The sequence below is a fragment of the Doryrhamphus excisus genome, chromosome 3, assembly GCF_030265055.1.
Source record: "Doryrhamphus excisus isolate RoL2022-K1 chromosome 3, RoL_Dexc_1.0, whole genome shotgun sequence".
NCBI classification, from domain to species: Eukaryota; Metazoa; Chordata; class Actinopteri; order Syngnathiformes; family Syngnathidae; genus Doryrhamphus; species Doryrhamphus excisus.
Window position 1 is genome coordinate 5,865,445 of NC_080468.1, and position 26,803 is coordinate 5,892,247.

Genomic DNA, 26,803 nt, shown 5'->3' on the forward strand with positions numbered 1-26,803 from the left:
GGGTGTGCACATTTGTACGAGCTGGCACAAAGACAGATGATTGGAAATGTTGAGGTCTGAAGTTGCCGACGTGGCACATTTAGTAAGACTGAAGTGTTTTCTTTCGTCTTGGCTGTTCATCGGTAGTGTTGCATTGGGTTGGGCGATTGTCTGATTGCGATAGTGATAGATTTCAGGTCGATTACGGTGATGAGCTATGAGCACATTTACTACATGAAACATGTTAGAAATGTCTGTGACAACGGCTCAGAGTCTACCTTTTCCTACTCCACTTCTGTTTCTAAATTGCTACAGGAATGGATGTCAGCCGTGCCTTGAAGTTATCCTCCTAAGATGAGGCTATTGTCAATGTCGGTTGTGTGGTGGTGGTTTAGGTATAATGGATATATCGATTTATTTATCGATTATAAATAAATAAAGACACTGTTGGTAATTATGATCCCATGATAAATTGACATCAGTGTATGTGTGTCTGCACCACCTGTCAGTCTCTCCGTGCTACACCAGTTGGACAACAAGAGGTTTCACTCTGCATGCTGTCTGAGCGCATTGACTCTATGAAATGAACACACGAGAGTGAGCATCTTCTCGGCTATTAAGCCTCTTTGTGCCAGTAGCGGGGCTACACAGTGCTAGCAGTTAGCAACCACACGCAGATAGAAATGAAGGCACAAAGGCAATATTTTGGAAGCGGAATGTTACAGTTCCAGTGTGAATTTGCAGCGCTATGTGAGAAGGTTTTATTGAAATGTTTGTATAATGTACAATATTATGTTGCGTCGCTTATGTTGCGAGTGCTTCCTGTTTCCCAGAGTGCTCTGCTGTACAGTATTTGTGAAAAAGGCTGGAAAATTAGAGCTCACATAGTAGTTGGTTAATATTCTGCATTATACGTTGGTAGTGTATTATCTGTTTTAAGCCACCTATTGTGTTGCTGTGTGTGTGTGTGTAGTTCTTTTGACACCAAGAGTAGGAATTGTATTTGACGTGGTGACACTTCTGGTATGCCTCAGACAGGTACACAACACTTGAGTACCATGTAGTGGCTCATAAGTGACATGAGACAATGATGACATGACACAATCTTTCAATGATAGTCTTAATGATAATTGTTTTTGTTATTAAAGTAAAAATTAGCGGGAGGTGCACCATGCTTGAAATGAGGAAGAAAGGAGATAAAAATTGAGCTATTCATTGTTCTGTGTGTTTTATGAACACATAAACCACAGGCCTATAGAAAAAGTGATTAAAGAATTCCCTGTTTGCTATCTGTTTATAGTTTCTCAGCTCTAAAGTAACTTCTGTCCATTCCATTCCATTCCATTCCACCCATCCAACCAGAGTTATCAACGTGTGGATTCCATGCAATACATTTTGTCAAAATCCAGGGTGTATGAACACCAAGGCTATGTTCACACTGCAGGTCACTTCCCATTTTTTGCTCATAGAGTATGTGACCTGTACCTGATTTATTTTTCATGTCACAGTGAACAGCACATTTTTGTTTTTTTCAAACGTGGCTCAGCTCTCGTTCGTATTTAGATATAAATCTGATACGTATCTAATCTATTGCAGTCAGGTCACATATATCTGACCTATACGTCAGACTTGGAGACTTGGATAAAGGTACTCACCATTCAGGCAAAAGTTCTTGTCAACCAAAAATTATTTTTAAAAAGTGTCAGTGAAGCGACTCATGGCAATATCCCACCACTCCTTCCACCCATACAGAGCATACATCGCAGAAAGTTGTCCAAAAACTGGCATAACCAAAATTGTTGCCCTCTTTCTTCTTAACCTCCTAAGGAAATGTAGGCGGCCGTTGCACAAAATCCTTGAAATTGCTATAAATGCGTTGGGAAAAGCACACACTGAAGCAATCTTTACTTTGGTAAACACACACAAATGTGTGTGGCGTTGCACTTTTGCGCATGCACATCACTTTTTTTTTCATACCCTGCAATGTAAACGTAGCCCAAGTTTTCACTGTATTTCCACCTTTAATAATGCCAAATTTTAACCTGTGACGGTTCCAATAAATATTTATTGTATTTACCACCACGTTCCCAGCCTCACAGAATAAATCAGTGACAGCTGTGGCTACATCTAATTTCCATTGCCTGTATTTATTTGTTTTTCCCTCCTCCTTGCCTTAGGGGTCGCACCAGAGGTAGAGCTATCGTGGATGAGGAGGACAGCATGGATGGAACAGAGATAACAGATTCCATTGGCTCTCTGGACACAGGTGAGATTGTGCCCCTTTCCTTGTCTTCTTTTTGTGTCTCCATTGTATGGAGCCTGATGCAAAGGATCATTCAGTGGAGGAAGTGGATGGATGAGATATTGAGTACCTTGTCCTTCCTTTTCAGGGCAATAAATGAAAGGGTTTAGCTTGAGCTGTTTGCGGTTTTTGCACTTTTATTTTCTCCTTTCTCTCTCAAGATTCGCATTGAGGTGCAGTGGGAAAGAGCCCAAGGCTAATGCCCCCCAAAGCTTTTTAAAATCCCATCCGTCTCTCTGGACTCATTTGTGCTTTTTCAATGTGTGTACATCACATCATGTGATCTTTGTCACCCATTCATCTCCTTCCCTTTATGTTACATACACTGGGGTGAGGGGTTGCTTGCATTAACAACGGGTTCATTTTTGGAGATGTAAGCGTGCTTTAGCCCTTGTTGCATCACACTGCCCCGAGGCCTTTTGCAAAATCAAATTTTTGACTTGATACGTTGTCCCTTAAGTGATATGTGTACAGCACATTTATTGTTTGCAGTGGTGTTGGAGTATACTGTCCATCCATCCCTCCATCTTCTAGTGCTTATCCGAGGTCAGGTCGCAGTGGCAGCAGCCCAAGCAGGGAGGCCCAGACCTCCTTTTCCTCGTCCACTTCATCCAGCTTCTCCCGGTGGATCCCAAGGCGCTCCCAGGCCAGTTGTGAGACATAGTCTCTCCAATGTGTCCTGGGTGTTCCCTAAGGTCTTCTATCGGTTGGACCTGCCCCAGGGAGGCGTCCATGTGGCATCCTCACCAGATGCCCAAGCCACCTCATTTGGTTTCTCTCTATGCGGAGGAGTAGCGGTTCCACTCCGGTTCTTTCTGATGACAGTGCTTCTCACCTTATCTCTAAGGGAGAGCCACCGCTTGTACCCACAATTTTGTCCTTTCGGTCACTACCGAAATTACAGATTACCTAATTTTACCTAAAATTACCTAAACCGCAAATAGGATGGGGCGTTAATTAGAAGATACTGTTATTTTTAAAAAATTGAAAGCACTTTCTTAACAATGCAAGTGACACTGTTCCATTTCTGCTTACCATTAGAAACAGAAATCCAACCAGGGGAGACCGTGGAAGTGCTGACTAGTGATGTGCCAGAGGTGGACACGCCTTGTCCTCCTCCTCCGGCCCAGAGCCCTCCAGCCATCAACTTAGTGCGACCGTCTGTCCCAGCAAGTAAAGGAGTCAAAAGCAGGTTAGCAGCAACAAGGCCCTTGACTTTCAATGTGCATTTAGTTGCTAGAATTGGTGTGTAATTGTGCGACAACATGAAATACATTCTGCTTGTTAAGTTTATATGCATGGGTGAATTGTAACTGAGTCATCAGCTGACTGGCAGCTTTGCCTCCCAGGTGCCTCTGCGCTGGAGGTTGTTATCAGTCTTTGCCTGTCTGTGCTATCGATGTTGGTGATGGAGAGCAAAACAGCAGCGCCTGCTGGGATCTTATTAACAAAGCGTGTCTTAGGGTCTTAAAATTTGATGAATATTTATATGAATAGTTGTGCTTTTTAGCTCTAAATAGGAGTTTATGTTGTCATGACTCTCATCATTATTGTTGTGGCCCTAACCTGTCTTCATAATATTCTAATGAATGTTGTGAATACAGATCCTCTGTTTACAAACAGGTTCAGTTTCGACGACTGATGTGACGTGATGCAAGTCAAGTTTTAGCGTCAAACCCAATTCCACACCTTGCCTTACCTTATCTTAGACCTTACCCCCCAGTCTTGCACATTCACGGGACTTTCGGGGTGTCCCAGTTCTCCTGAAATCAAGGGGTAAGAGCTAAGGGTTGCACAGCCCTCGAAAAACAAAGAGTGGTCGTGGACCGCCCTAGAAACAAAGTTATATAAAGTTCTAAAGAGGCGACAGAGTCTGTATGACTCAATATGGAGCTACACCGTGCCATAACATAACAGAGTGGTGGCTTGCCCAATGCGCCTGTTTTAATTACACAAAAAAAATGTAATGTAATTAATGAAATAAATTAGTCAGCGCCGTTAACGTGTTATTTTTGACAGCCCTAGATATTCAAGATATCCTGTGCTACTCCACGTGAATGCCATGTTTTGAATTGTTGACTGTTTCTAGTTATAATGAGCCTTCTAACACCGATATCAAACTTCACTGTAATCTGCATTTCATCAGTGATTAGATAGACTACATTAGCCTGTTACTTGTAAGTTGTATTTTAAAATTGCTTGTTATAACGAGCTAACTGATAGTGTCCTTCCTCAGTGTAGCTTCACGTGACTACGTTTTACTCTGCATATGTATTTTCATGCAGCACACACATCAATAGTTGTTAACTAAACGTTAACAATCATAACTGCTTTTTCTCTCTATTCCAGTGAGCTTCTATGTGCCTTCTGTTACTGCGGGAGTAGAAGCCTGTTGGGTCAGGGGGAACTGCACACGTTCAGCACCACACTGCCGCTCATGAGACGTAAAGATGGAGATGATCCGACGAACGATCACAGTGAAGGCGACACAACCACTGAGCCAAACATGGCTGGAGTGACCACCTCAGGACAGCGGGAATTTACTAAGTATGTTATTTTATTTATTTTTTGTCCTAACAAAAGGCCCTTCTGACTCTCTGAGCACTGCCTAATTTGTTGTGGTACTCATTGGATAGAACGCTTGAGCCCCAATGATGTAAGGAGTAGTGGGAGCCATTATACGTTGTGGCAGCTAGCCAAGCCAAAGCATTGATTGTGTTGTGTTGCTGTGTGACTTGTCACCAAGGCCTGCCCCTTGCTTGGGTCGCAGCAGCGAAGGTTGCACTGTGTACAATTGGAATTGATTTGGAAGCTGTGTGTATGGCAGGAAAAAAAAAGTTCAGCGTCATAATTAGGGACATTGTTTTTATGCCAATGCCAATGCACCAATTTCACATTTGTTGACCAGTGTCACCTTTGTATAGTGATTTTGTGAGACTCAACAGCAAGCGTCTCTGTGCATATGGATAAGATGGTCTTCTTCCTCTTTGCGCCTCTCACAGATTTCTTCAGTGGCTCGCGCTATCCTTATGACCTATCACTTCATTATAGCAAAAACTGCACGTTATTTTTTGTTCTTGTCTGTATTATTATAGAAAAAAAAATACTATACTTGACCCTCTGTCTTTGATCTTTTTGTTCCAGCGGGTCTGAAAACAGAGAGGGAGATCCAGACCCAGCGAGTCGATTTTGGGATGAGCTTTCTCATGTCGGCCTTCCACATGATCTCAACGTCCAGTCTCTCTTTGAGTCAGGTAGAAATAAATTTGATTCAGTTCAGTATATTACCTTAAGTCCTTGTCATGTTTATGTAGCTGTCATGTTCTTCCGGTTGTCATGTTCTTCCTCTTTAGCAAAAGCAGTGTCTCTGCTGGTTGCAGTCTAGTAGCAGTTGCACAGAATGCACATTTGTTAATCGATTTTTATTATTAAGCCCTAGTAGTTACTGCATAAACTCAAATGTTGATTGAGTATTCATCCTTCTATTGTTTTTGAACGACAGGGCAATGCTGGGCACATCAGAGTTGTGCCTCATGGTCCGAAGGTGTTTGCGAGGGCGAGGGACAATCTCTGCTTAATGTGGACAGAGCCATTGACTCAGGGAGCACAAAGGTGAGTCACTGGGCACATCGTTGCTGTAATAGGTTTTAACAGCATCTTAATGTAATGTGGAAGAACCGCTTGGCCTCACTGAGGCACAGTAAAGCTGATGGATCAGGCTGGCTGGTAAAGGTCAGCTTCCGTACTGTGGATCTGTCAGCTGTGAAATGGGAAAAGGTCACGCCACTCAACGGTGCTCTCATGGCGGCTTCGCCTCCTAGCATTAGCAAAGGCGCAGCACTCTTGCTTGTGTTTTGCAGCCTATTGGTTGTGCAGCCTGTCAGCAAATCTTCCACTTGAAATCCTGAGTGGCTTTTCAAACACACTCATGGAAGTAAGAGAAAAAAGGCTCTTAATGCTTACTTGAAAAACATGTTGCAGATATTTTTGATTTAAGAAGAGAATCAAGAAAATCCCACATTTGCCCGCTCCAAACAGAGGCATGCCTTTTTCTTTCTCTTTCTGCAGCACTGTGCATACTGTAAGCGCCTTGGAGCATCCATTAAGTGCTGTGCTGAAGGATGTACTCAACTCTACCATTACCCCTGTGCGGGGGCAGCAGGGGCCTTTCAGGATATAAGGAGTCTCTCGCTCCTCTGCCCAGAACACATTGATTTGGCCGTGCATAAATGTAAGACATGTTTAATTTCACACACATTTAAAAGAAATAATGCAAGATAAAACAAGCAACCAGTGCCATGTTCTGTACAATGTAACGCTTATGTTTTCCTGTTTGCAGTTGATGACGATGTCAATTGCGTGCTGTGCGATAGCCCGGGGGATCTACTGGACCAACTGTTCTGCACCAGTTGTGGACTACATTACCATGGCATGTGTCTGGATATGGCTGTGACCCCTCTGAGGAGGGCAGGGTGGCAGTGCCCTGAGTGCAAAGTCTGCCAGACATGCAAGTATGTCACCTCTCAAAAAATGATGTAACATTGATGATAAAGTGTATCAGAATGATAGAATGTGCTCAAATCGGTATTTCATGGTTTGCAGGAACCCAGGAGAGGACACTAAAATGCTTGTATGCGACATGTGTGACAAAGGCTACCATACGTTCTGTCTGCAACCTGCCATGGATGCTCTTCCCACCAACGGATGGCGATGTAAGGTAGGTGAAACCACATTCTGTACTGCTGGGTCCTGAAACAGAAACAGATGCATTTATCTTCTAATCGTAAAACATACTGTCATTTTGTTCTGCAGAACTGCAGAGTGTGCATCCAGTGTGGAACTCGAACAAGTGGGCTATGGCACCATAACAGCCTGCTGTGTGAGAACTGTGTCCAAAACCACGACCCGGCTCTAAGCTGTTCTATGTGTGCCTGCATCCTGGACCCTGAGCATCACAAGGACCTAGTCCACTGCCACACTTGCAAGAGGTAAGTTTAAGCTCCCCCATTACTCTCATCTTACGTACTGTCTATGTCATGCTATTTCTGTAATATTTATGGATTACACAGACAGCACAGTTGATGTATCCCCTTAATTCCTTTACACTCCTTTCAGATGGCTACACATCGAGTGTGAGCGTCACAACTCAGGCCAAGCAGAAATCCACCCCAGAGAGGACTTTGTTTGTTCCAACTGCAGGTCTCCTGCTGCAGAGCGGTCGCTCCAAGCAGAGGATATGGACACTGGCCCAGAGCTTAGCCCTCAGCCAACGTCGACGCACACAGACTCTGAGACTGGACCACAGCTAACTGAAAAGCACACGGACCTAGAACCTGGCAGTCGGCTGCCTCCTGAAATGCACAATGACCCCAAAACAGAATTACTTGCTGTTCCGTTGCACTCGGATCCAGAGCCTGTCAAGGATACCGTCCAGGAAGAAAAGATTTCCACGTCAGCCCAAGAGCTTGGTGGGTTCCCAATTCCTGATTTAGCAGACTTCCTGAGATTCCAGTCTGTTTTCAGAATGTTTTTCATGGGTTTTCCTTTAGTAACAAGACAATCACACATAATAGTCATACATCCCGTATCTTCTTAGTCTCAAGCCATGCAGTCGTGAGGTATGGCCTTGCAATTACTACATTGGGCTGTTGGGAGCTTATCCCAGCTGCCTTTGGGCAAGAGGCGCGGTACACCCTGGACTGGTCGCCAGCCAATCACAGGGCACATATAGACAAACAGCCATTCACACTCACATTCATACCTATGGACAATTTGGAGTCACCAATTAACCTAGCATGTTTTTGGAATGTGGGAGGAGACCAGAGTACCTGGAGAAAACCCCTGCATGCACAAGGGGAACATGCAAACTCCACACAGAGATGGCCGAGGGTGGACTCAAACACCAGTCTCCTAGCTGTGTGCGAGCTATTGACTTGGCTGCTATGGCATCACAGGGCACATATAGACAAACAGCCATTTACACTCACATTCATACCTATGGACAATTTGGAGACGCCAATTAACTCAGCAAGTTTTTGGAATGTGGGAGGAAACCGGAGTACCCGGAGAAAACCCACGCATGCACGGGGAGAACTTGCAAAGTCCACACAGAGATTGCTAAGGGTGGATGCAACCTGTGCATCGGACATCGTTAGCTGGCCCGATTCCACCCCACCCCCCCTTTCTTGTGTTTTCCTGATGGGGACATAGACAATTAAAATCCTCCTGAACCTTAATGGCTCTCCGCTGGACACCTAATTCCATTGTATCATCGAGGAATGGCAGTATCCAAGCATGGGATTATGTGAGTAACAAGCAGCATAAAATCAGTGCGCCGGGGATGCCAGTTGAAGCCGCACTGCTGCCCACACTGTCTAGACTCCGCTGGAGAGGAGAATTGGCGTATCACAATTATGACGGTGATAGCCGTCTGCAAACCTGCCTTGGAGTCACACTGGCTCATTCACAACTGCGTGCTAACTGCCCACAACGCTGAACATCTCTATGACCGTCAGTTACATCATTGTCGTGTCCAATCAAGCATGCTTAAGGGCTTGTCCAATGTAATTCTGCATCCTTAATATTGTAGAAAAAGGAGACACAGCTGAATGTCTTTACCGGAAGCCTGCCATGAAGCCTTTGCTGCTTTCATCAAAGCAGTGTATTTATCTAAACATCACCTCATTCACTGTAGCGTGGGTTGGGGGAGGGTGGGGCATTAATATGAATGAGAGTGTGTGTTCAGCTTGGTCAATAGCTGAACGCTGAAGAGGCTTGGAGGGGCCATCTCCTAAATGACTTTCTGGCATGGGCACCGGATGAGCACCTGCAAGCTGCACAGTCATGAGCCCCAGAGCACAGGCCCTGGGATGTGCTGGTTGTCATGGTTACTGCTTTCCTTGGCAGAGCTGCTTCTGCAGGTGCATATGTGTGTGTTAGTGTCAGTATGACATGGTAACTTGTGAATGGAAATGGTGGGTGACCCCAGTAAACCGATGTCTACTGTTTTTGTATTTTACGCAGTGTGTGTGCGTGCGTGCGTGCGTGCGTGTGTGTGTGTGTGAGAAAGCCAGGACTGCTTCAGTTCTCTTCATTCTTTAGATACCAAACCTATAATTGAAAGACAGACACTAAGTAACTAAATGGACAATCGAATTGAGATTTAACTATACCACCTAACAGCAATAAGACTACTTGGTTTACAACTTTGTGGGGGTGGGTGATGGGTTGTAAGAGGGCGCAGAGCACAGCCATGTCATAGAATGATTGTAATATGATCGTTCCTTGCCAGTTATATATCTAAGAAATCAATAGAAAGTCAAAACCCACAGCACACTCATTTCAATAACACTGTCACAACTTTAATTTACTTCAGCAATTAAAATAGTTGTTCAGATCAATTAGTTATAGACTTAAAACGATTTGATGTCAAAGTGATGCTTAGTGGTAATGTAATTAGGTATAAACTAAACTAATTTTCTCCAGTGGAACTTGGCGTACTAAAGCTTATCTATCAGTAAAGCCATGCATGTAAAATAAATAGTGCCAAAATCATCAGAGTGTTAAAACAAAACACTATAAATTACTACATTCATAAGATTTAGGGTTCATAAATCGATGCTTTAAGCCAAAATACAGTAAATTACTACTGTCTTGCATTTTAACGGTCATAAATTGGCAATTTTTAGTAGTGCCTGCTACATTCTTATTTATTAATGAACAAATCACACATTACTCTTGGCAGTGCTAGCATCTCCAAAGCAAACACTAGTGTAAATCTCTCTTTTTTTCTTTTGTGTAGAAGTCTCTGTGGGACGAGACGTTGACAGAGAAGTGTGCGAACCCACAGAATTCCAAGCAGGTTTGTTGTGTAACCTTGTGTTTTTGTAAGTGATGCGTTGATATCCAAAGCAATTGTCATAACAGCTGTTTCGTTTTTCAGAAATCAAACCAGCAGCAAGAATCAATGTCATATCGGCTAACAGTCCTGTGGATGCAGTGGTTCTGAGCCAGGAGGCCCAACTTCCTATTGAGGCACAACCAAAACAGGAAATCACTTTACAAACCAAGCCAGCAAATACAGAGACCTCCCCCAAGCAGGGTATGGTCACCCCCAGCACAAAGGATTATAAGGCCATCATCTCAACCACCAAAGAACAAAATACTGTATCAGTACCTCTCTCGGACCAACAAATGGAAATCTCACTGTCCCAGCCTTTGTGTTTGGATGTAGCCATGGCTTCTTTTTTGGGAAGTACTCCAAAAGACCTTCAGGACAGGAGGGGAGATACTTTTCATCAGTCCTCAGTGAAGCCTGACCATGCATCAGAGAACAAGCCACATCTTTCATTTCCCACCTTGTCGGTGGAGGAGAAACCGCTGAAGACAACTGTAGAGCAGTTGGCCGAGATGGTTTCAACTCCTTGCCATTCCTCACCAGTACTCAGAGGGATAACTCCCCGAGAAACACCTATGACGTTGGGCGACCACGGCATTGTAATACCCATCACTACCCTTATACCACTTACCCCGAAGATTGGAATGGGAAAGCCAGCCATCACCAAGAGGAAGTTCTCTCCTGGGAGGCCACGAGTCAAACAGGTTGGAATCTGTTTTTATTTTACACAACACTGACTGATTGTCTTCTGTTCAAAATGTTGGTGTCTTCTCAACTGCACTGTGACGGTGGTGACACTGGTCTGGTCTTGAGGCTGACTTTACTGTTGAGGTTGTGTATGATGGTAAATCAAATAGTTCTCAGTCCAGGTTTTGAGTACATTTATGGAAAAAATTCTGCAGAAAAATGGATGGAGAACAGGTGAAGAACGATACTTTGTCAGTTTTTGTCCCTTTTTTATATGATGAAACGTTGACCAAAGCTGTTTACCAACCACCTCCCAACTTCACCAATTTGTTCATTTCATGTCCACATTACATCATCTCACCACCTGGATGCTAAGAGATGGAAAGTTTGTAGTCGCCAGCAACCACTATTGTCATTGCCATGTACAACCGTTCCTCATCAGTGTAGTGGCTTGCTTAAAAAAATAGTTCTAATATCAATGCCCCTATTCAAAACTGAACCGAACAACAGACTTGGGAATGAATGATGCTTTAATCGTATTGATATTATGTGCATAATAATCCATTAATTACTCTTTAAGAATCAAAATGAATTGTTGAATAATCGCATCCTGAAGTAATTGAGGCAAACTGGAGTGCAGAACTTGCCTACAATCAGCAGAGGCGCTGTCAAGTAGTCAGATATTAATTTTAGCAATTGATCAAGAAAATGCAGTCCATCATAAATACTGTAAATGCAGTGATGATAGGTTTTCAATGTAGTGAGTGCCCGGGACTAAATTATGTAGGTCACTGGAAAATTCAGTGTATTCTCGATGAAAAACTAAATTGTAGTGTTAAACTCAATTTGATGGTGGTATGGTATGATATTGTTATAATTAACACATGTAATGAATACAACCCTGTGCATCACCACTTCTTGTGCACAACCTGGACCACAGTGCTCGACACTGAACACGCACCATTTTGTTTTGTTTTCGTTTAATATTGAGTAAGTGTTGACTGTCGGGAGGAAGGCTGCGCCGCAAATTTACACTGGAACTGTGTCATTCAGCTTACAGAATATTAACTTTGTTGCTTACTTCATATTTGTGTCTGCTTGCTAACTGCTAGCACCCGTGTAGCCCCGCTACTGGCACAAAGAGGCTTAATAACCGAGAAGATGCTCACTCTCTTCTGTGTTCATTTCATATAGAGCCGATGCACACAGACACATGGAGAGTGAACCCTTTTGTCATCCAGCCGGTGTAGCACAGATGGTGCAGACGTGCATACACTCACTTTATACACTCAATAAATCAATGTATCCATTATTGTGACAGGCATTATGACAACAAAAATAACCATTAAGGCATTGTACTGCCAAAATATTAAACTCTTATGAGCTATCTGTGGTCATCATTGTATTTGTCCGGACACGCGTACCTTTAATTGCACCAGGTGAACAAGAAACTGAAGAAATGAGGGTGGTCTACTTATGTTTTAACTTGTGACTGTATTCATGTAGTCTTTAACTTATGGTTATTGACAATTTTATGGTCATAAATGAAAAATATATCAATCACGGCAAGTGATGTCACTGAAACTCTATCAAAAATAAAAATGCGAGTGGCTGTCACACATCGACACGAAAGAGCCCAGTATCGAACTGTGAAAACTTTTTTTATAATGAGGTTGCAAAAATATCAAATAATGATAAGCTGTACAATGGAACACATCTCAAATGCTCCCAGTGTTAGAATGCAGCAACCATTTTTTGGCGAGTTAGTTGGATTTTAAACACGAGTTGTTGTTCACAATGTATCGTTTTACATGGGGCATCCCCTGGATGCATGGATCGTTAGTTGACTCCGTCCTTTCAGATTTCATTGAGTCACGTACCTAGCACCATCACTGAAAATGATAACTCAACCTAACAACACCTTTGTTAACAAAGCTAGAGGAAGTCTACTTCAGGTCTTCCAGTAGATGACAGCACATTTGTCTGTGCTCCCCTGCTGACGCCATTCCTCCGCTTGTAAAAGTCAAACTGCATCATTTCAAGGCTGCTTTTTGTCTCGATGCCCTAGCTGCATGAATGACAGTTAACACAGTTTGGCTATGCATTTAACATCTGTACTAAAAAGAATCCAACGTGCATGGAAACCCAAGAGTCACTTTAACACAACAGTTAACAATCTATGTTTGCATTGTTGCATAAATAATAATTGGCATATGGCTACATTACAAACTCACAACATCTCACTCTAACATCATTCTTTTGTACATTTTATTTTTTTGCTGGCTTTGTTTTTACTTTGCTGCATTTTGTCGCCCTCCTTCCCTCCCTCTCTCTCTCTTTCTCTCACTCTCACTCTCTCACCTCCCCTCCCCCTGCCTTAGGGTGCATGGAGCCCCCATAGCAGTGTGAGTTCCCCCTTGTCCTGGTCCCCAGACCAGCCAGAGGGGTGGGATGTCCCAAAGACCAGGCATTACCCTGGCATCCCCGGCTGGAGCATCAGAGTGGTAAATACCATGGCTCACCAGATGATCCCCTGGTTAATGTAGTGACATACACCCTCTGAGTGTTCTTGAATGTCACTATAGTTGATATGATTTCCTACATTAATTCTCAACATTTTGCTGAGTCGGAGCAGCTCAGAGGCCAATTGAAAAACAAATACTGACTAATAAATAGATTAGTTCTTGTATTTGCAGTGGCCATTAGAAATCCACGGTATGGACATTACAGACAAATGTTGATAATAATAGTTGTTTCCTGGCAGATTTTGGTCAAATATTTGTCTTATTAGGATTTTAATAACACTATAAATGTTGTAATCATAGCCGGAGGGGAGGGCAGTTTAATTACCTGAACTACAAAGTGGATTGAAAGCAGGTGATAATTGGAATGAGGCTGTTATTGCAAAATGTGAAAACTTCATTTTTTTACTTTAAAGGGGACCTATTATGCTCACCCGCACAGAAAGCTTCTTAGGTCTTCCAGAATTTGCACCTATTCCAGCTTTCCTTGGATTTCCTTGGAACGTTCTGTCTTAATTTATTTACCCATATAAGGAAGTCCGGCTCACATCAAACAAACTGAACATTCAGAGCCATCCCGAACTTCTTTCAGGCCTCACTTCCAAATGTACAAACCTCATTATCTGAAACTTTGGCATCGTTTAACACAAGAATACACCATTCTAGCTACATTTATTGGTCAGAAAAGTGGAAAAAGCACAACAGGTCCCCGTTAATGATTTGGAGTACTTAGAAAGGGAAAGTGTAACGGCAATCTTTCTTTGACCAAAGGGTCATTAACTAACAAGTATATTGCACAAGAGGCAGCAACAGAACCAATGTTGTTATAGCGCTGACGACTCATTGTAAACAGTAAAGCAAGTGTAACATGCACCATTTCAACAGCTGAGAAGTGTAACCAACATTTTATAGCCCGTGCAGCAGTAGATCAACCTGCTAAATGCCAACTACTCATGATGTTCAAATGCAGCTACTGGCCTGGTTGGATTTTTAGGTAGATCAATAGGTTGCATTTCAGCCACACCTGTGTTGATGCTGATGTTTTTTTGACACATCGCTCATTAGAAACCCTTATTTGTTTTCGTAGACCATGCACTGATTTATTCAGTAGAGCCATTCATTGGGGCATTTGCATTAACTACTTTTGTCAGGGGGATTTGTGTGTGTTTTTTGATTTAGTCAGTTGTCTTTGGACACTAGATCATAGTGTATGTATTGTTTCGTCTAGGATCCAATTTGGGTTGAATATATAGTATTGAAAGTCTGTCAGAAGTTCAGTGGAGCGGACAAGTTTTGGGATTAGAGCCGGTCGTGGAGTGAAAGGTTTGACATAATTTCGATGAAATTTGCAAGAGCTATTGTGAAACTTGCATTACGACTACATTTTTAATATGGTACGGCAAACACTGTAGAACATCAGTCTCTCATATTGCGGCTCGGCAGACATACTGTTCAGAGATGTCTATTTTGGATTGTATGTTGTATTGAAGTCAGCACCTGGCAGTTATATACAAACCTAATTTCATCATTTGACGTAGAGAGACTTTATTGAGCCACAAGGGAAATTAAACCTATATTTAACTGTTTGAGCAATGTTAGCAAACTTTTTTGATTGATGGTGGTAGTGTAGTAGTTCCCATACCTAAATTTGCAGCTGGCCTTAATTCCTGCTCACTGTGTGCTTCACGGTTGCCGTCTGATTGACTGGTGATCAGTCCAGGTTGTACTCAGCAGGTATATTGAAAATACATGTTCCCACGCCCACAGTGGGTCTATATCCACCTCTCACATGTGATGGCGTGCATTTCCTGATCGTTACCTTTCTTCCACAGGGTCGAGGCTCGGGCTTCCCAGGAAGGCGGAGGCCGAGAGGAGCCGGTTTGTCGGGTCGGGCTGGACGCGGCAGGGCCAGGGGCAAGAGTGGAGTGTGTCCCAGCATCATCAACCCTGGGGTAGGTGTTTTAAGTAGCAACCGAGGCAAAAAAGTTATATTTTTTTAATATCCCTCAATATCTCCAGGTAATAACTCTGTTACTCTGTTGTGAATAATCATGCCTTCTCTTTTTTTCACAATAGATCACCACAATTGAAACACCGTACCCCATCAAGGAGGAGGAGGAGAACGCCATGCACAATACAGTTGTGATATTTTCCAGCAATGACAGTTTCACACTCAAGCAGGTGCTTGCTCATTTTTCAATATAACCTTTACCTATACCTTTACCTGTATGCATTCAGGCTACAATTACATTATTAAACATTACATTGTTATCCTGTGCTTTTTTTGTATTGTTATCTTGGTCAGTTCTTCATTCATGGGTTACCAATGACTATTTCTTTCCTGCAGGACATGTGCGTGGTGTGTGGGAGTTTTGGCCTTGGTGCAGAAGGCCGTCTTTTAGCCTGTGCTCAATGTGGCCAGTGCTACCATCCGTTTTGCGTAGGCATAAAGGTATGCTCCGGTTCCCATTACATTAACCGGTAGATCACAAAGGTAGTGTGGGTACAGATTACTTGAAACAAACAAGTGACAAGTGTAAGATAACCGGCTAGCTGCTGAAGTTCGAGGTGGTTGCCTAGCAACAGTGCCAACCAAAGCAAAAATGATACAGGCCTTGGAAATCCGGGTCTAAAATCAGAAAAGGCCAGTTAGGCTGTTGGATGAGGAGGATGGTGCCTCGGATGTAGGCCCAATTACAGAATTTGAACATCTTCTCAAGACTAATCATTTGATGTTATTTCACACCTCAAAGTGGGAGATGAGAGAGCTACAAGCCTGAACTGTAGCACAAGCAAGATTTAACGCCTGCAATCCAACACAGATTGGATATGTACAAGTGCAGAATTACAGTCTCAATGGAAAAACCCATGGTGATCCATGATGAAGTCATACACAAATGGAGCACTGTGCATGGACACCAAGACACTACGGGTAATATCAAGGGATGGCGAGATGATAATGCTGCTTTGCGTGCTGTTCTTAAGGAGGTTAAAAACCCTATGGAGGAAATTAGAGCACTTGCAATGATATCAAGGTTCTGTGGGATGTTATAGTGTTAAGGCACTATTGGATGAAAACGCTGCTTTGATGAAGAGAAGGAAGCGATGGAAACAAAGGAAAATATCTCTGAGCAAATTAAAAATATGATTGAGGAAATGTATCAAGAGGCCGCATGGTGGACAAGTGGTTCACACGTAGGCCACATAGTCAATACCATAAAACTATAAAGCAGAATAATATAAGATACATACAGTTAAAATGAAGTCAGCAGTAGCCTATCCAAGCTGACATAAGCTATCATAATATTTTACTTAGATTTTATTCACAAAACATTCATTCAAGAAACATGGAGGCCTGTCTGTTTAAAAGAGAGGTTGATTTTTCTATTCAAATTTATACTTTTTCCTGTTTAGTTATGTTGCCCTAAAAGAGTGACATTGTTTTTGTACTATAGCTGATTGTACTGTTCAAATTATAAACAAAAACTATAAACTATGATTTTTTTGTGTGTTTATGTTCCATAGAGTATTGTGATATCATTATCGTGAGCCATGTATTACAAATAGTATCGTATCATGAGGTACCCTGATATTAGTAGGTAGGAGGAGGTAGATCTAATAAGTGGCATAGAAAATGAATGGATGGATAGATCTTTGGCAGATCTTTGGACAGTTGGACTATTTCAACATATTTCAACACTGTACACATTATATCTTTATGTGTAAAAAGGATAAACCTTGATGTTCTGTGTAAGATTGCATCCACAAATGTGTTGTTACTTCCGTCCTCAGATCACAAAGGTGGTGCTCAGTAAAGGCTGGCGTTGTCTGGAGTGTACAGTGTGTGAAGCCTGTGGCCAGGCCACCGACCCCGGCCGCTTACTGTTGTGCGACGACTGTGATATCAGCTACCACACTTACTGCCTGGACCCTCCTTTACAGAATGTACCGAAAGACAGCTGGAAGTGCAAATGGCAAGTCATGTCAAACGCGGCTGTCCTCTATGAAGTGAACTTGGTAAGAATGACCTCAGTCCTCCTTGTCCCCTGCAGGTGTGTGTCCTGTACGCAGTGTGGCGCTACCACTCCCGGTCTGAGGTGTGAGTGGCAAAATAATTACACCCAGTGTGCTCCCTGCGCCAGCCTTTCAGCATGCCCTGGCTGCCAAGTTGTTTACAGCGAGGGTACCATCATTGTCCAGTGCAGACAATGTGACAGGTGTGCAGCTTTTTTTTTTTTAAACCGCAGTAAAACTGGACAATTTCTAAACCTCTTTCTCTGTCCACAGGTGGTTTCATGCTTCCTGTCAAGGTCTGCATTCAGAGGACGATATTGAGAAAGCTGCAGAGAACTGCTTTGATTGCACAATGTGCCAAAATTTCAAGACCACTAAAGGTATGAGCAGTCTCGCTGTATGGGGGTTGACTTTTGAACAGTACCTGTTTTTAAATGTTACTGTTCTGCAGTTGTGACCAAAACCAGAGACACCATTGAGCCAGCAGTCATGACACAGATTGTCACCAAAGCAAGAGAAATGGGTAAGCTTAGTAGGAGTCATACAAAAGCCATGAATAGACATTCAGGAGGCTGTTGATCTACAGACTTCCATTCCCAACTGTAATAGTGACAAATATCACTATTCTTTCTATATATATATATATATATATATATATATATATATATATATATATATATATATATATATATATATATATATATATATATATATATATATATATATATATTATATATATATATATATTATATATATTTTTTGGGGTTTTTTTTTTTTTTTTTTTACACATTTATATTATTGTTTGGTCTTCTCAGATTTGTCGAGGACTTACACCCAGGATGGAGTTTGTCTGACTGAGTCAGGGCTTTGTCAGCTCCAGAGCTTGTCTGCCACTGCATCACGGCGCAGGAAGCCCAAGCCTAAGCTAAAGTTGAAGATAATCAACCAGAACAGTGTTGCGGTCCTTCAGGCCCCCTTAGACCCGCTCTCTGAGCATTCTCGTGATGAGGACATGGAGGACAACAGAGGTATATATTCCGAAACAGTACTAGCTTGCACAGTCAAGGTAGACGATATATATTATATACATAATTTCTAAATGATAAAGGTCTACTAATTAGTAGATTATGCTGAGAAACTAGAAACTATGTAAACCTAACCATATTAAACGTATGTGACTTATGAAACCATATGTGATACCTTCACATTCTGCCTTGGGCGATAAGATTAAATCAGGAAGCATCCACAGTTGACTTAACAAGCAAATGAAATGGAAGTTGATTCCAATCAGGCTAATGTCTTTCTTCTGAGTAGGGTTCAAATAGATTTGACCCCACTGCTGTCTGTGAGGGAGGTGGGCGTGTCATTAGTTTTCACTGCTTGTGGGCTGTCACTTTATCAGTGTTCTCTGCGTGCAGTGGAGACGGAGCTCCTGGATTGCGAAGGGAAGTCTGACTCCAGCCCAGAACGTGAGCCCGCAGAGGACGACTCTAAGGGGGTCGACAGCGGCAAGAAGAGGAAGAGGAAACCGTACCGGCCGGGTAGGGCACCTGATTGAAGGAGACAGCTCCTCTGAGGCGTAAAATGCGGCAGCCTGATGCAATGTCTGTAGCAAAGTACTGACATCTCTGATGGACCAAGGGCTCTATGTAGAGTTTCTCAGCTGGCAACAACGGCTTCAGCCATACACTTCAATGCCAGATATTGAATTTGTCGTGGAGATCAATAAAGTATTTCCCTATCCCTATCCAAATGTTAACAAAAAGATGATCTGTATCTTTTCAAGGCATCGGTGGGTTCATGGTGCGCCAGAGAAGCCGCCCAGGTCAAGGTCCAGGCAAGGCTAAACGAACCCTGTGCAGAAAGGACTCATCTGGCTCAGTGTCAGAGTGTCACCTTGGGAAAGAAGAAGGTCTGTGTAGCTTTGTATAATAATCTTACATATTTTCATAATATGGTATAAAAGTGCTTTCAATTAACAGCCGCAATGCATTTTTCCCTTTTTAGGTGGGGGGTGGACCGATGCGCTGCCAAACACTCCTGTGGATGAGACGCCTTCCGGAGCAGAAGTTGCGGAAAAAATCAAAAAGCGCTACCGAAAGAAGAAAACCAAACTGGAAGAGGCCTTTCCTACCTACCTTCAGGTCTCAGTCCATAAATACTATTTGTAAATATTAATACAATGCTTATTCCTTAGATAATAGCTACATTAGTATGGTTAATGCTCTGCAGATTAATTTGTGTATTGTAATGTAAGTCGTGCCTTGCCATATCTTAAGATTAACTTCTGTTTTGCCCGGGGCAAGGTTGGCAATTCAAAACGCATTGTGTGGGAAAATACACAACTTTGAAGAACATAGTCCCTTTGCAAAGGTTTTTTTTTTTAACATGCTGAAACAGCAGCTAAAATATCATTCTCTTTAAATTGCTCTTTGTCTGGATTGTGAAGTGACCAGGAAAAAAAAAAAAAAAAACTTAAATGAAGATGGCTTCAATGTTCCTTGTCTCAAGACAGTATCTCACTGTCACCTTGTGTTGGCCAAAACACAAGATATATAATGTGTAGAAAGCCACAAGCAGCTGTCAGTGCCGCTCTATATCACACCACAACGGAAGAGGGCGGTGCTCTGTCAAACCTAAAGGTCCAACTCAATCCAAGACATTGCATTAATTATTCAAACAGTAACACATTGGGCTTTTAATGTGTCCCAATGCAGCTGGGACTGCCACAGTTACATGTCGTCTCAGATTGTAGATGACTTGTGGGAATAAGTGGTTTGTGGGGGTACATAGGTGCTGACAAAAGTGAGGTCAGCTGCATTATTACTGTTGGTTTATGTTTTCATGGTCCTTGAGTGCATTTATAAAGCTCTCTACGGGGAAGGTGTCTTTGCTATAATGTTGTCAGGTGATGACTGATCTTGAGGAGCTTGTCAACAAAGTGCTTTGCCTTGTCGTGCTCAGGAGGCGTTTTTTGGAAAGGACCTCCTGGACAAAAGCAAGCAGAGTAGGCAACAGGGGGTGGAGTCGGGCTTACTAGAAGAAGGGCAAAGTCAAGTTGAGAGGAAGCGCCTTACCACCGGCTTCCTGGACTCTTCGTCAGACCCTCTACTCAGTGCCTCTGCAGCATCCCACTCTAACAGACCAGTTGCCGCACGTACGTAAAAATATTTTAGGAACATGGCACGGTTTTTATGATATTTGGATTTTCGCCTATCATCCACAGTCCTTCTGAGACATGAACATGTGAACACTTTATCTTTTCTGTGCATCCTAAACATAGGCAGCTAATTAATACATGTGATGGGACACACATATTCTGCAGTTTTCTCCCACAATCACTCTGCTCACCTCTGTTCCAATGGTATTGTAAGTCTATTTACAGTGGTGCCACTAGTTGTACTACCATTTCAAAGTAAACTTAACCTTGCTTTCTAAATGTGTTTCAAATTCCCACAAGCAACATACTGGCAGGGAATTTTATGGGTCTAAATTGCACAACAAGCTGGTTGCTACTATTTGATGAAATGCATTAGCTTTATAGATTGTACATGATTGCCCTCATTCAGTTGTTGATAATTGATTGCCATCTCTTCCCCATGTACAGCAACGTCTTACACAAGTAAACACAACAGCTTCCACTCTTCCATAAGTGGCTAGTACCTGTTTCCAATAAGTTTAATTTGTTTTCATTGTTGCATTCTATTGGTTGTTCTCCACTCATTTCCATTTATCGTCATCAGCTATAATTTGTGACATTTATTTTTTGTTTTTCTTCTTTCTATTGATTATCCCCCCCCCCCTCATTTACAGAGACATCTGAGGAGCCATTAGTTGATCTAGCTGATGTTTTGAATACTGATGCAGACATCTTGGGAATGCTCGGAAAGCCAAGCGGTGACTCTGGTGCGTCTCTAATTCCATAGGCGGTTTGCAACAGCAAAAACCTCTAATCCGTTTTTTTTAGTCCCAATTTTAAAGGGAACCCTCAGCGTTCAGACACATTTTCACGTTTTCTGCTGTCAGATATAGAAATGTGATATTGAAATCGCCATATGTGTGTTATATATTTAAACAAATATTGCAACTCTGCAGGCCATCATGTTCCACTGCAGTGACATCAATACTAAACTACAATGTAACATGTTGCCCCACATTGTTGGGATATTTGTTTCAAAATCATAAAAAAACAAAAACAACTGGATATCGTAATTTTAGAATCACATTTAAAAAATTGTTGGTGTCTTTTATCAAAGGTCCCATTTGACAATACATATATATTTCTTTTACAATATTCTTTTCTTCAATGTAGTTGACATACTTTTAATAAGCCCGACTGGGAACACAGTTGTTTGGGTCTGTGGCTTCAATGCTCATTAGCTGTGTTTGTCTACACCTGTATGGCTCCGAGGAGCGCTATTGTGCACTTGGACTTTTTATATAAAGCCTGTAGAGCAACTGACATTAAGGAGTGGGATAGGAGGACACAAACGTTAGCAACACTAGCATAGTATGTAGACTACAGTTGTAACATTACACTTAGTACATAACAGCAACATCATGCTACGTGAGCCTATTCGCTAACAAACGACAAAATTATTACACTTACACCTCACACTCACTGTTAGGTAGCATACCTCAAGGCTTTATTTTAAGATGTTTAGTGAAGCCTACTTTTTTGTTAACAATGCTGTCTCTTCACAGTGATAGACAGATAGATGGGTAGTGATAGAGTTTCACATTTGGTGGTCAAAAACATAACACATACCAAAAAGTCATTTTTAAATAAAGCAAGCTCAGATAACAAAAGGTGTCCGCTTTACCAAATCAAATGCCCATTCTTTGCTTTTATCTTTCTTTTGCATTGTCCAAATCATATTTTGTTGTTTCAGTTTTTTTTTTCAGTTCTTCACTCATATTTTCTGGTTTTCGGTTCTTGTAGGTCTTGATTTTTGCCCCTTCCAGGTTGACAGCTCACCACCTCCTTTTGGTAAGGGTGCAGTGACCTACTAATCCCTTTGCTTCAATGTATTCTTTCTTTCTAACACTTGAACACTGTATGTTTCGTTTCACTTTGCCTGTAAAGAGCTTTCTTCATACTTCACGTAACCATCTTGGCTTGCTCTAACTCAAATGAGTGTGGTGTTAAGCATTTTGAGCCGACTAAAATTCACAGGAGTAATACCATGATAACCCTATGTCATAAGTAAAGTAGTTTTCATTACTTTAGATTACAAACAAATATACACTTCTGATCAAACTTTTAATACAGTTTGAAAAATTGCAAGAATTTACTTTTTGCACTTTTGGATCTTAAAAGGGAACTGAGCTTTTTTTGGAATGTTGTCCATCAATCACAGTCCTTATGTGAAACATGAATACACAATTATTTTCCTTTTCTGTGCATTCTAGCACGAGACAACAAGTTAATATGAGCTAGTTACCAGAGCACGTCATGGGAATTGTAGCAGATAACATGCAAAATTAATGTTACCTTGCGGACTAACACGATGCGTGAAGAGAGACAGACGAGTGGATACCTAGCTCTCGATTTCGCTACAAAGACTCAACAAGATGCTTGTTTGTGCCGTCAACATTTTTTAGCTGAGGACTGGAGCACTTGTGTTGTCTTGTGCAGGAAGACACAGCCATCCCAAGGAAAGCGGACATCGTACTCTAAGTGTTGTCCTTGTAGCTATGCTGCTGTTGTTAACGGAACAAGCTTAGTGTGTGTGCAATGCGCCCTCGGAAAGAAATTTCGGTAGTGTTTTAAACCATCAAAATAAGTTGCTGCAACTATGTTACCATTGGTATACGTGTTAATGCATGATCACAGCATGTATATTAAACGATGCAATGTTGTCAGTTTTTTTATTTGTATTTTTTAGAGTGCTTCCACAAGGTGGGCCAACTACTAACAGTTCCATGGGCCGATGAAATTGCACAGCGTGCCGGATTTGGCTCCCGGGCCTGAGTTTGACACATGTTCGAAGTAGAGCTTCAAAATGAAAAACAAAATTGAGTAAGCAATGCAAACAAGCATTAAAGGGAAATAGGCTGCTCATCATCTGATCAAAAGTTTAAGCCCACAGCATTTAAAAGTAAGACAGTCATTCTAAACTTCTGTGGGTTATGGAACAAAAATGTCATCAGCCCTGAGCCGGAAGAGTGCTGAGTGCAGTCCAATAACCATCAGACTGAATGTTAGCACCAAACACAGGACATTGAAAGGTGCAGGAAAGTTTTATTTTCTTATGAGAAAAAAACATAATGACGGTGCTGATGGCTTCCAACATTAGTGGCATGACAAGGACATCCCACCTGAGCCGTTTTCCACACGGCACAGTGGAGGGGGCGCCAGCATCATTTGGTGGGCTTTTTTCCTTCAATGAGACAATGGAGCTTCAGGTTGTGCAGGGGCGTCACAAAGCAGCTGGCTATTTGGAGATGTTGCAGAGGACACCTCTCATGACAGATGACCCTCGTCTGTGTGGAAATGACTGGCGTTTTCAATTGGACAATGCTGCAGTTCACAATGCCTGTCTGACAAAGGACTTCTTCCAGAGGAATAACATAATTCTTTTGGGCCATCTTGTGTGTCCCCCTGATTTAAATCCAATTGAGAATATTTGGAGATGGATAGCAAGGCAAGTTAACCAAAATAGACACCAGTTTCAGGCGGTGGATGCCCTCCGTGACACCAGCTTCACCAACTAGAACAACATTCCCATGAGCGTCCTGGAAACACTGGCATCAATCATGCCCAAAGCAATTTTAACATTTTATTTCCATGTTAGGGGGTTTCGGGTTTTTTGGAGCAATGGTCTTAAAACCTGGGCCGCACGGTGATCGAGTGGTTAGCGTGCAGGCAATAAATTCGCAATAAATTCTTCTTGTTTGCGTTTTGAAGCTCTACTTAGAACTTGCTGAAGATTCAACAGCGCAAAATCTAAATTCTTGCAATTTTAAACTCATTTTGTATCAGGAGTGTGTATATCATGTAATTAATTGTAGCTGAACGAGCAGCACTTTCTCACCGAAGGGCCACTAGGTTGTTGAAGAGCTACAATGTTTATTTTCTGCAAACCCATCACTTGTACAAAAGCACCACTGCAGTGTTTGCTGCTCACCTTACCTTACCTTACCTTAGTTCATCTGCGGCTCCTAAGAGCAGCCTCCACTCACAAGTACTGCATACAGCAGCACGTTGCACGATTCTTTAACCACTTATACCGCACTTTACCCATCCTGTATTTTAATCTAGTTGCCTATTTTTCATACATTTTTTGAGCAATTACTAATATTTTGCAATGTTAAAGAGTTCTAACTGTGATTTCATAGCTTTAGTTGCGTCAATTTAATGTGTTTTTTTTCCCCCAAAAAACCAAAAATGATTTAAATTTTATAACATGCTGTTCTGGTTGAGAAAACTAATACTACAACTCTACAACTATTTTGGGGGGGTCTTTAAGATTGTTTATCTATTTCCATTTGTATTTCCACAGCTGGTCTGGACATGGGGCCCATGACAGACAGTTCCTCAGTGACGCCCCATTCTCAGGCTGGTCGTAGGACACCTCGAAGCCTTCCAGAAGAACCTTTGGATGGCATCCTCAGTCCAGAATTGGACAAGATGGTCACTGATGGTGAGTGTGGCATCGTTAACACTGTTACGACTTAGGATGTTGAACGTCACACCAGAAAAAAAAAAATGTTTCTTTACTTATTTTTCAGAATCAATCCTCAGCAAACTTTACAAAATACCAGGTTCGTAAATGTCCCTGTCAATAGTCCCTTTGACGATTTCTGTAAAATGTATATACTGACAGATCTATGCGTTATGTTGCAGAACTAGAGGGAAAAGATGTAGAGGATCTCTTCACAGCAGTCCTCAGCCCCAGCACAAGCCAACCACCACCGCCACAGGTGCCTCACCCTCGCGGTCCAGGACCTCTTCCTACCACACCTGGCACTAGCATTCCTCATCCCAACGCAGGTATTTGTAACAGTTGCTAGTTGTCAAATTGTAATGGTTCAACCACATGAATTTATCGTCCTTCTCTTTGACTTGCAGGCATGTTTCCAAGGATGCCAATGATGAATGGAATCATAGGACCAAGCCACCGTTTCTCTTCAAATTCCGGAGCAGGGCCCATAATGCCAGAAAATTTTGCCCCCCTCAACCGTGTGCCTTTTAGTGACAATCCCAGGTAATGTACTCTGCCGCCTTGTGATTTCTCTTTGTACATTATAGTTTGTGTGCTTGTGTAAACAGCATTAGTTTACTTTTTACATGGATAGGAAATTTAATCAAATGCCGAGAGAAGCAGTTGGTCCATGGCCCTCCCCTGCCCATGGCCCTGGACCCCCACCCCCTGGATCACTGCCCGAGGGGGAAACTGAAGCCATGTCAAATGCTCAACGAAGTACGCTCAAGTGGGAGAAGGAGGAGACGCTCGGGGAGCTTGCCACAGTAGCACCTGTCCTTTATACCAACATCAACTTCCCTAACCTCAAAGAGGAATACCCAGGTTAGTACTTTTCCACAAAACACTCTCCAAAGTATAAAGGACTATTGAGCTGTGTTAACAATTCCTCTGATTTTTCCTCAACAGACTGGTCTACCAGAGTAAAGCAAATTGCAAAACTTTGGAGAAAAGCTAGTTCACAAGACAGGGCCCCATATGTGGTAAGCTCATATTGTACATACATTGTCACCCATATTATCTACAATATATACTGTACGCACCAAAAAATAAGTGTGAGCTCTAGCATAAATACATCAACCGAAAGCCCACTTCTGTAATGCACCAGGCCTCCTGCCAATGCAACTTGAAATTTGGCCATTCAAGGGTAAACTAATTAAATGTTGGCAGCCTTGCACGGTCCACAGTGGTCTTCTTAATGTAGTTAACTTTAAGTGTGTTTTTGTCTTGCACAGGCCAGTTGCATTTTTTTTTTTATCTGAGTTGTAAACGCATTTAGCATTTGTGATTGCAATAATAAAACTAATGCAGTTTCATTATCAATGTTACTGGTAGTTATCTTGAAATATATACTTCCTAAATATGTTTGTTTATGTGATTTTCTTCATAATATCTATTGATTATTTGCCTTTCAGCAAAAGGCAAGAGATAACCGAGCAGCCCTGCGCATCAACAAAGTCCAGATGTCGAATGAGACAGTGAAGAGGCACCACCCACAGCATCCACAGCCCCCTGAGGTGTTTGATCCCAACATACCACTAGACACAGAACTGCTGTTTAAAGACCCTTTGAAACCAAAAGAGTCAGAGCATGAACAAGAGTGGAAGTTTAGACAGGTAAGAGGGTATGCAATTAAGTCAGGGCAGCGGCAGGTCCACTTTATATTAAGACATCTAAGAGGCGGTTTAGTAAAACA

The 26,803-nt window shown here is 42.1% G+C and overlaps 1 protein-coding gene across 6 annotated transcripts in view; it reads left to right on the top strand.

The window, feature by feature from the left end:
• Positions 1-26,803, top strand: part of kmt2cb (lysine (K)-specific methyltransferase 2Cb) — a 61,779-nt gene that overhangs the window by 14,491 nt on the left and 20,485 nt on the right. For 2 of the 6 annotated variants that reach the window (XM_058066379.1, XM_058066380.1), the window contains exons 3-36: positions 2,157-2,245; positions 3,323-3,473; positions 4,631-4,828; positions 5,426-5,535; positions 5,784-5,893; positions 6,350-6,512; positions 6,621-6,792; positions 6,884-6,998; positions 7,094-7,269; positions 7,397-7,749; positions 10,083-10,142; positions 10,224-10,882; positions 13,247-13,369; positions 15,220-15,339; positions 15,464-15,568; positions 15,735-15,839; positions 17,180-17,361; positions 17,440-17,604; positions 17,675-17,781; positions 17,853-17,924; positions 18,217-18,429; positions 18,820-18,942; positions 19,188-19,313; positions 19,409-19,545; positions 20,366-20,558; positions 21,215-21,307; positions 22,344-22,391; positions 24,907-25,047; positions 25,136-25,168; positions 25,251-25,397; positions 25,476-25,611; positions 25,703-25,932; positions 26,017-26,090; positions 26,523-26,723. In XM_058066379.1, coding sequence (XP_057922362.1) covers positions 2,157-2,245; positions 3,323-3,473; positions 4,631-4,828; positions 5,426-5,535; positions 5,784-5,893; positions 6,350-6,512; positions 6,621-6,792; positions 6,884-6,998; positions 7,094-7,269; positions 7,397-7,749; positions 10,083-10,142; positions 10,224-10,882; positions 13,247-13,369; positions 15,220-15,339; positions 15,464-15,568; positions 15,735-15,839; positions 17,180-17,361; positions 17,440-17,604; positions 17,675-17,781; positions 17,853-17,924; positions 18,217-18,429; positions 18,820-18,942; positions 19,188-19,313; positions 19,409-19,545; positions 20,366-20,558; positions 21,215-21,307; positions 22,344-22,391; positions 24,907-25,047; positions 25,136-25,168; positions 25,251-25,397; positions 25,476-25,611; positions 25,703-25,932; positions 26,017-26,090; positions 26,523-26,723 — 5,230 coding nt within the window. The remainder of the gene's footprint in view (positions 1-2,156; positions 2,246-3,322; positions 3,474-4,630; positions 4,829-5,425; positions 5,536-5,783; positions 5,894-6,349; positions 6,513-6,620; positions 6,793-6,883; positions 6,999-7,093; positions 7,270-7,396; positions 7,750-10,082; positions 10,143-10,223; positions 10,883-13,246; positions 13,370-15,219; positions 15,340-15,463; positions 15,569-15,734; positions 15,840-17,179; positions 17,362-17,439; positions 17,605-17,674; positions 17,782-17,852; positions 17,925-18,216; positions 18,430-18,819; positions 18,943-19,187; positions 19,314-19,408; positions 19,546-20,365; positions 20,559-21,214; positions 21,308-22,343; positions 22,392-24,906; positions 25,048-25,135; positions 25,169-25,250; positions 25,398-25,475; positions 25,612-25,702; positions 25,933-26,016; positions 26,091-26,522; positions 26,724-26,803) is intronic. The other 4 variants (XM_058066382.1, XM_058066384.1, XM_058066381.1 and 1 more) reach the window with 4 other exon arrangements.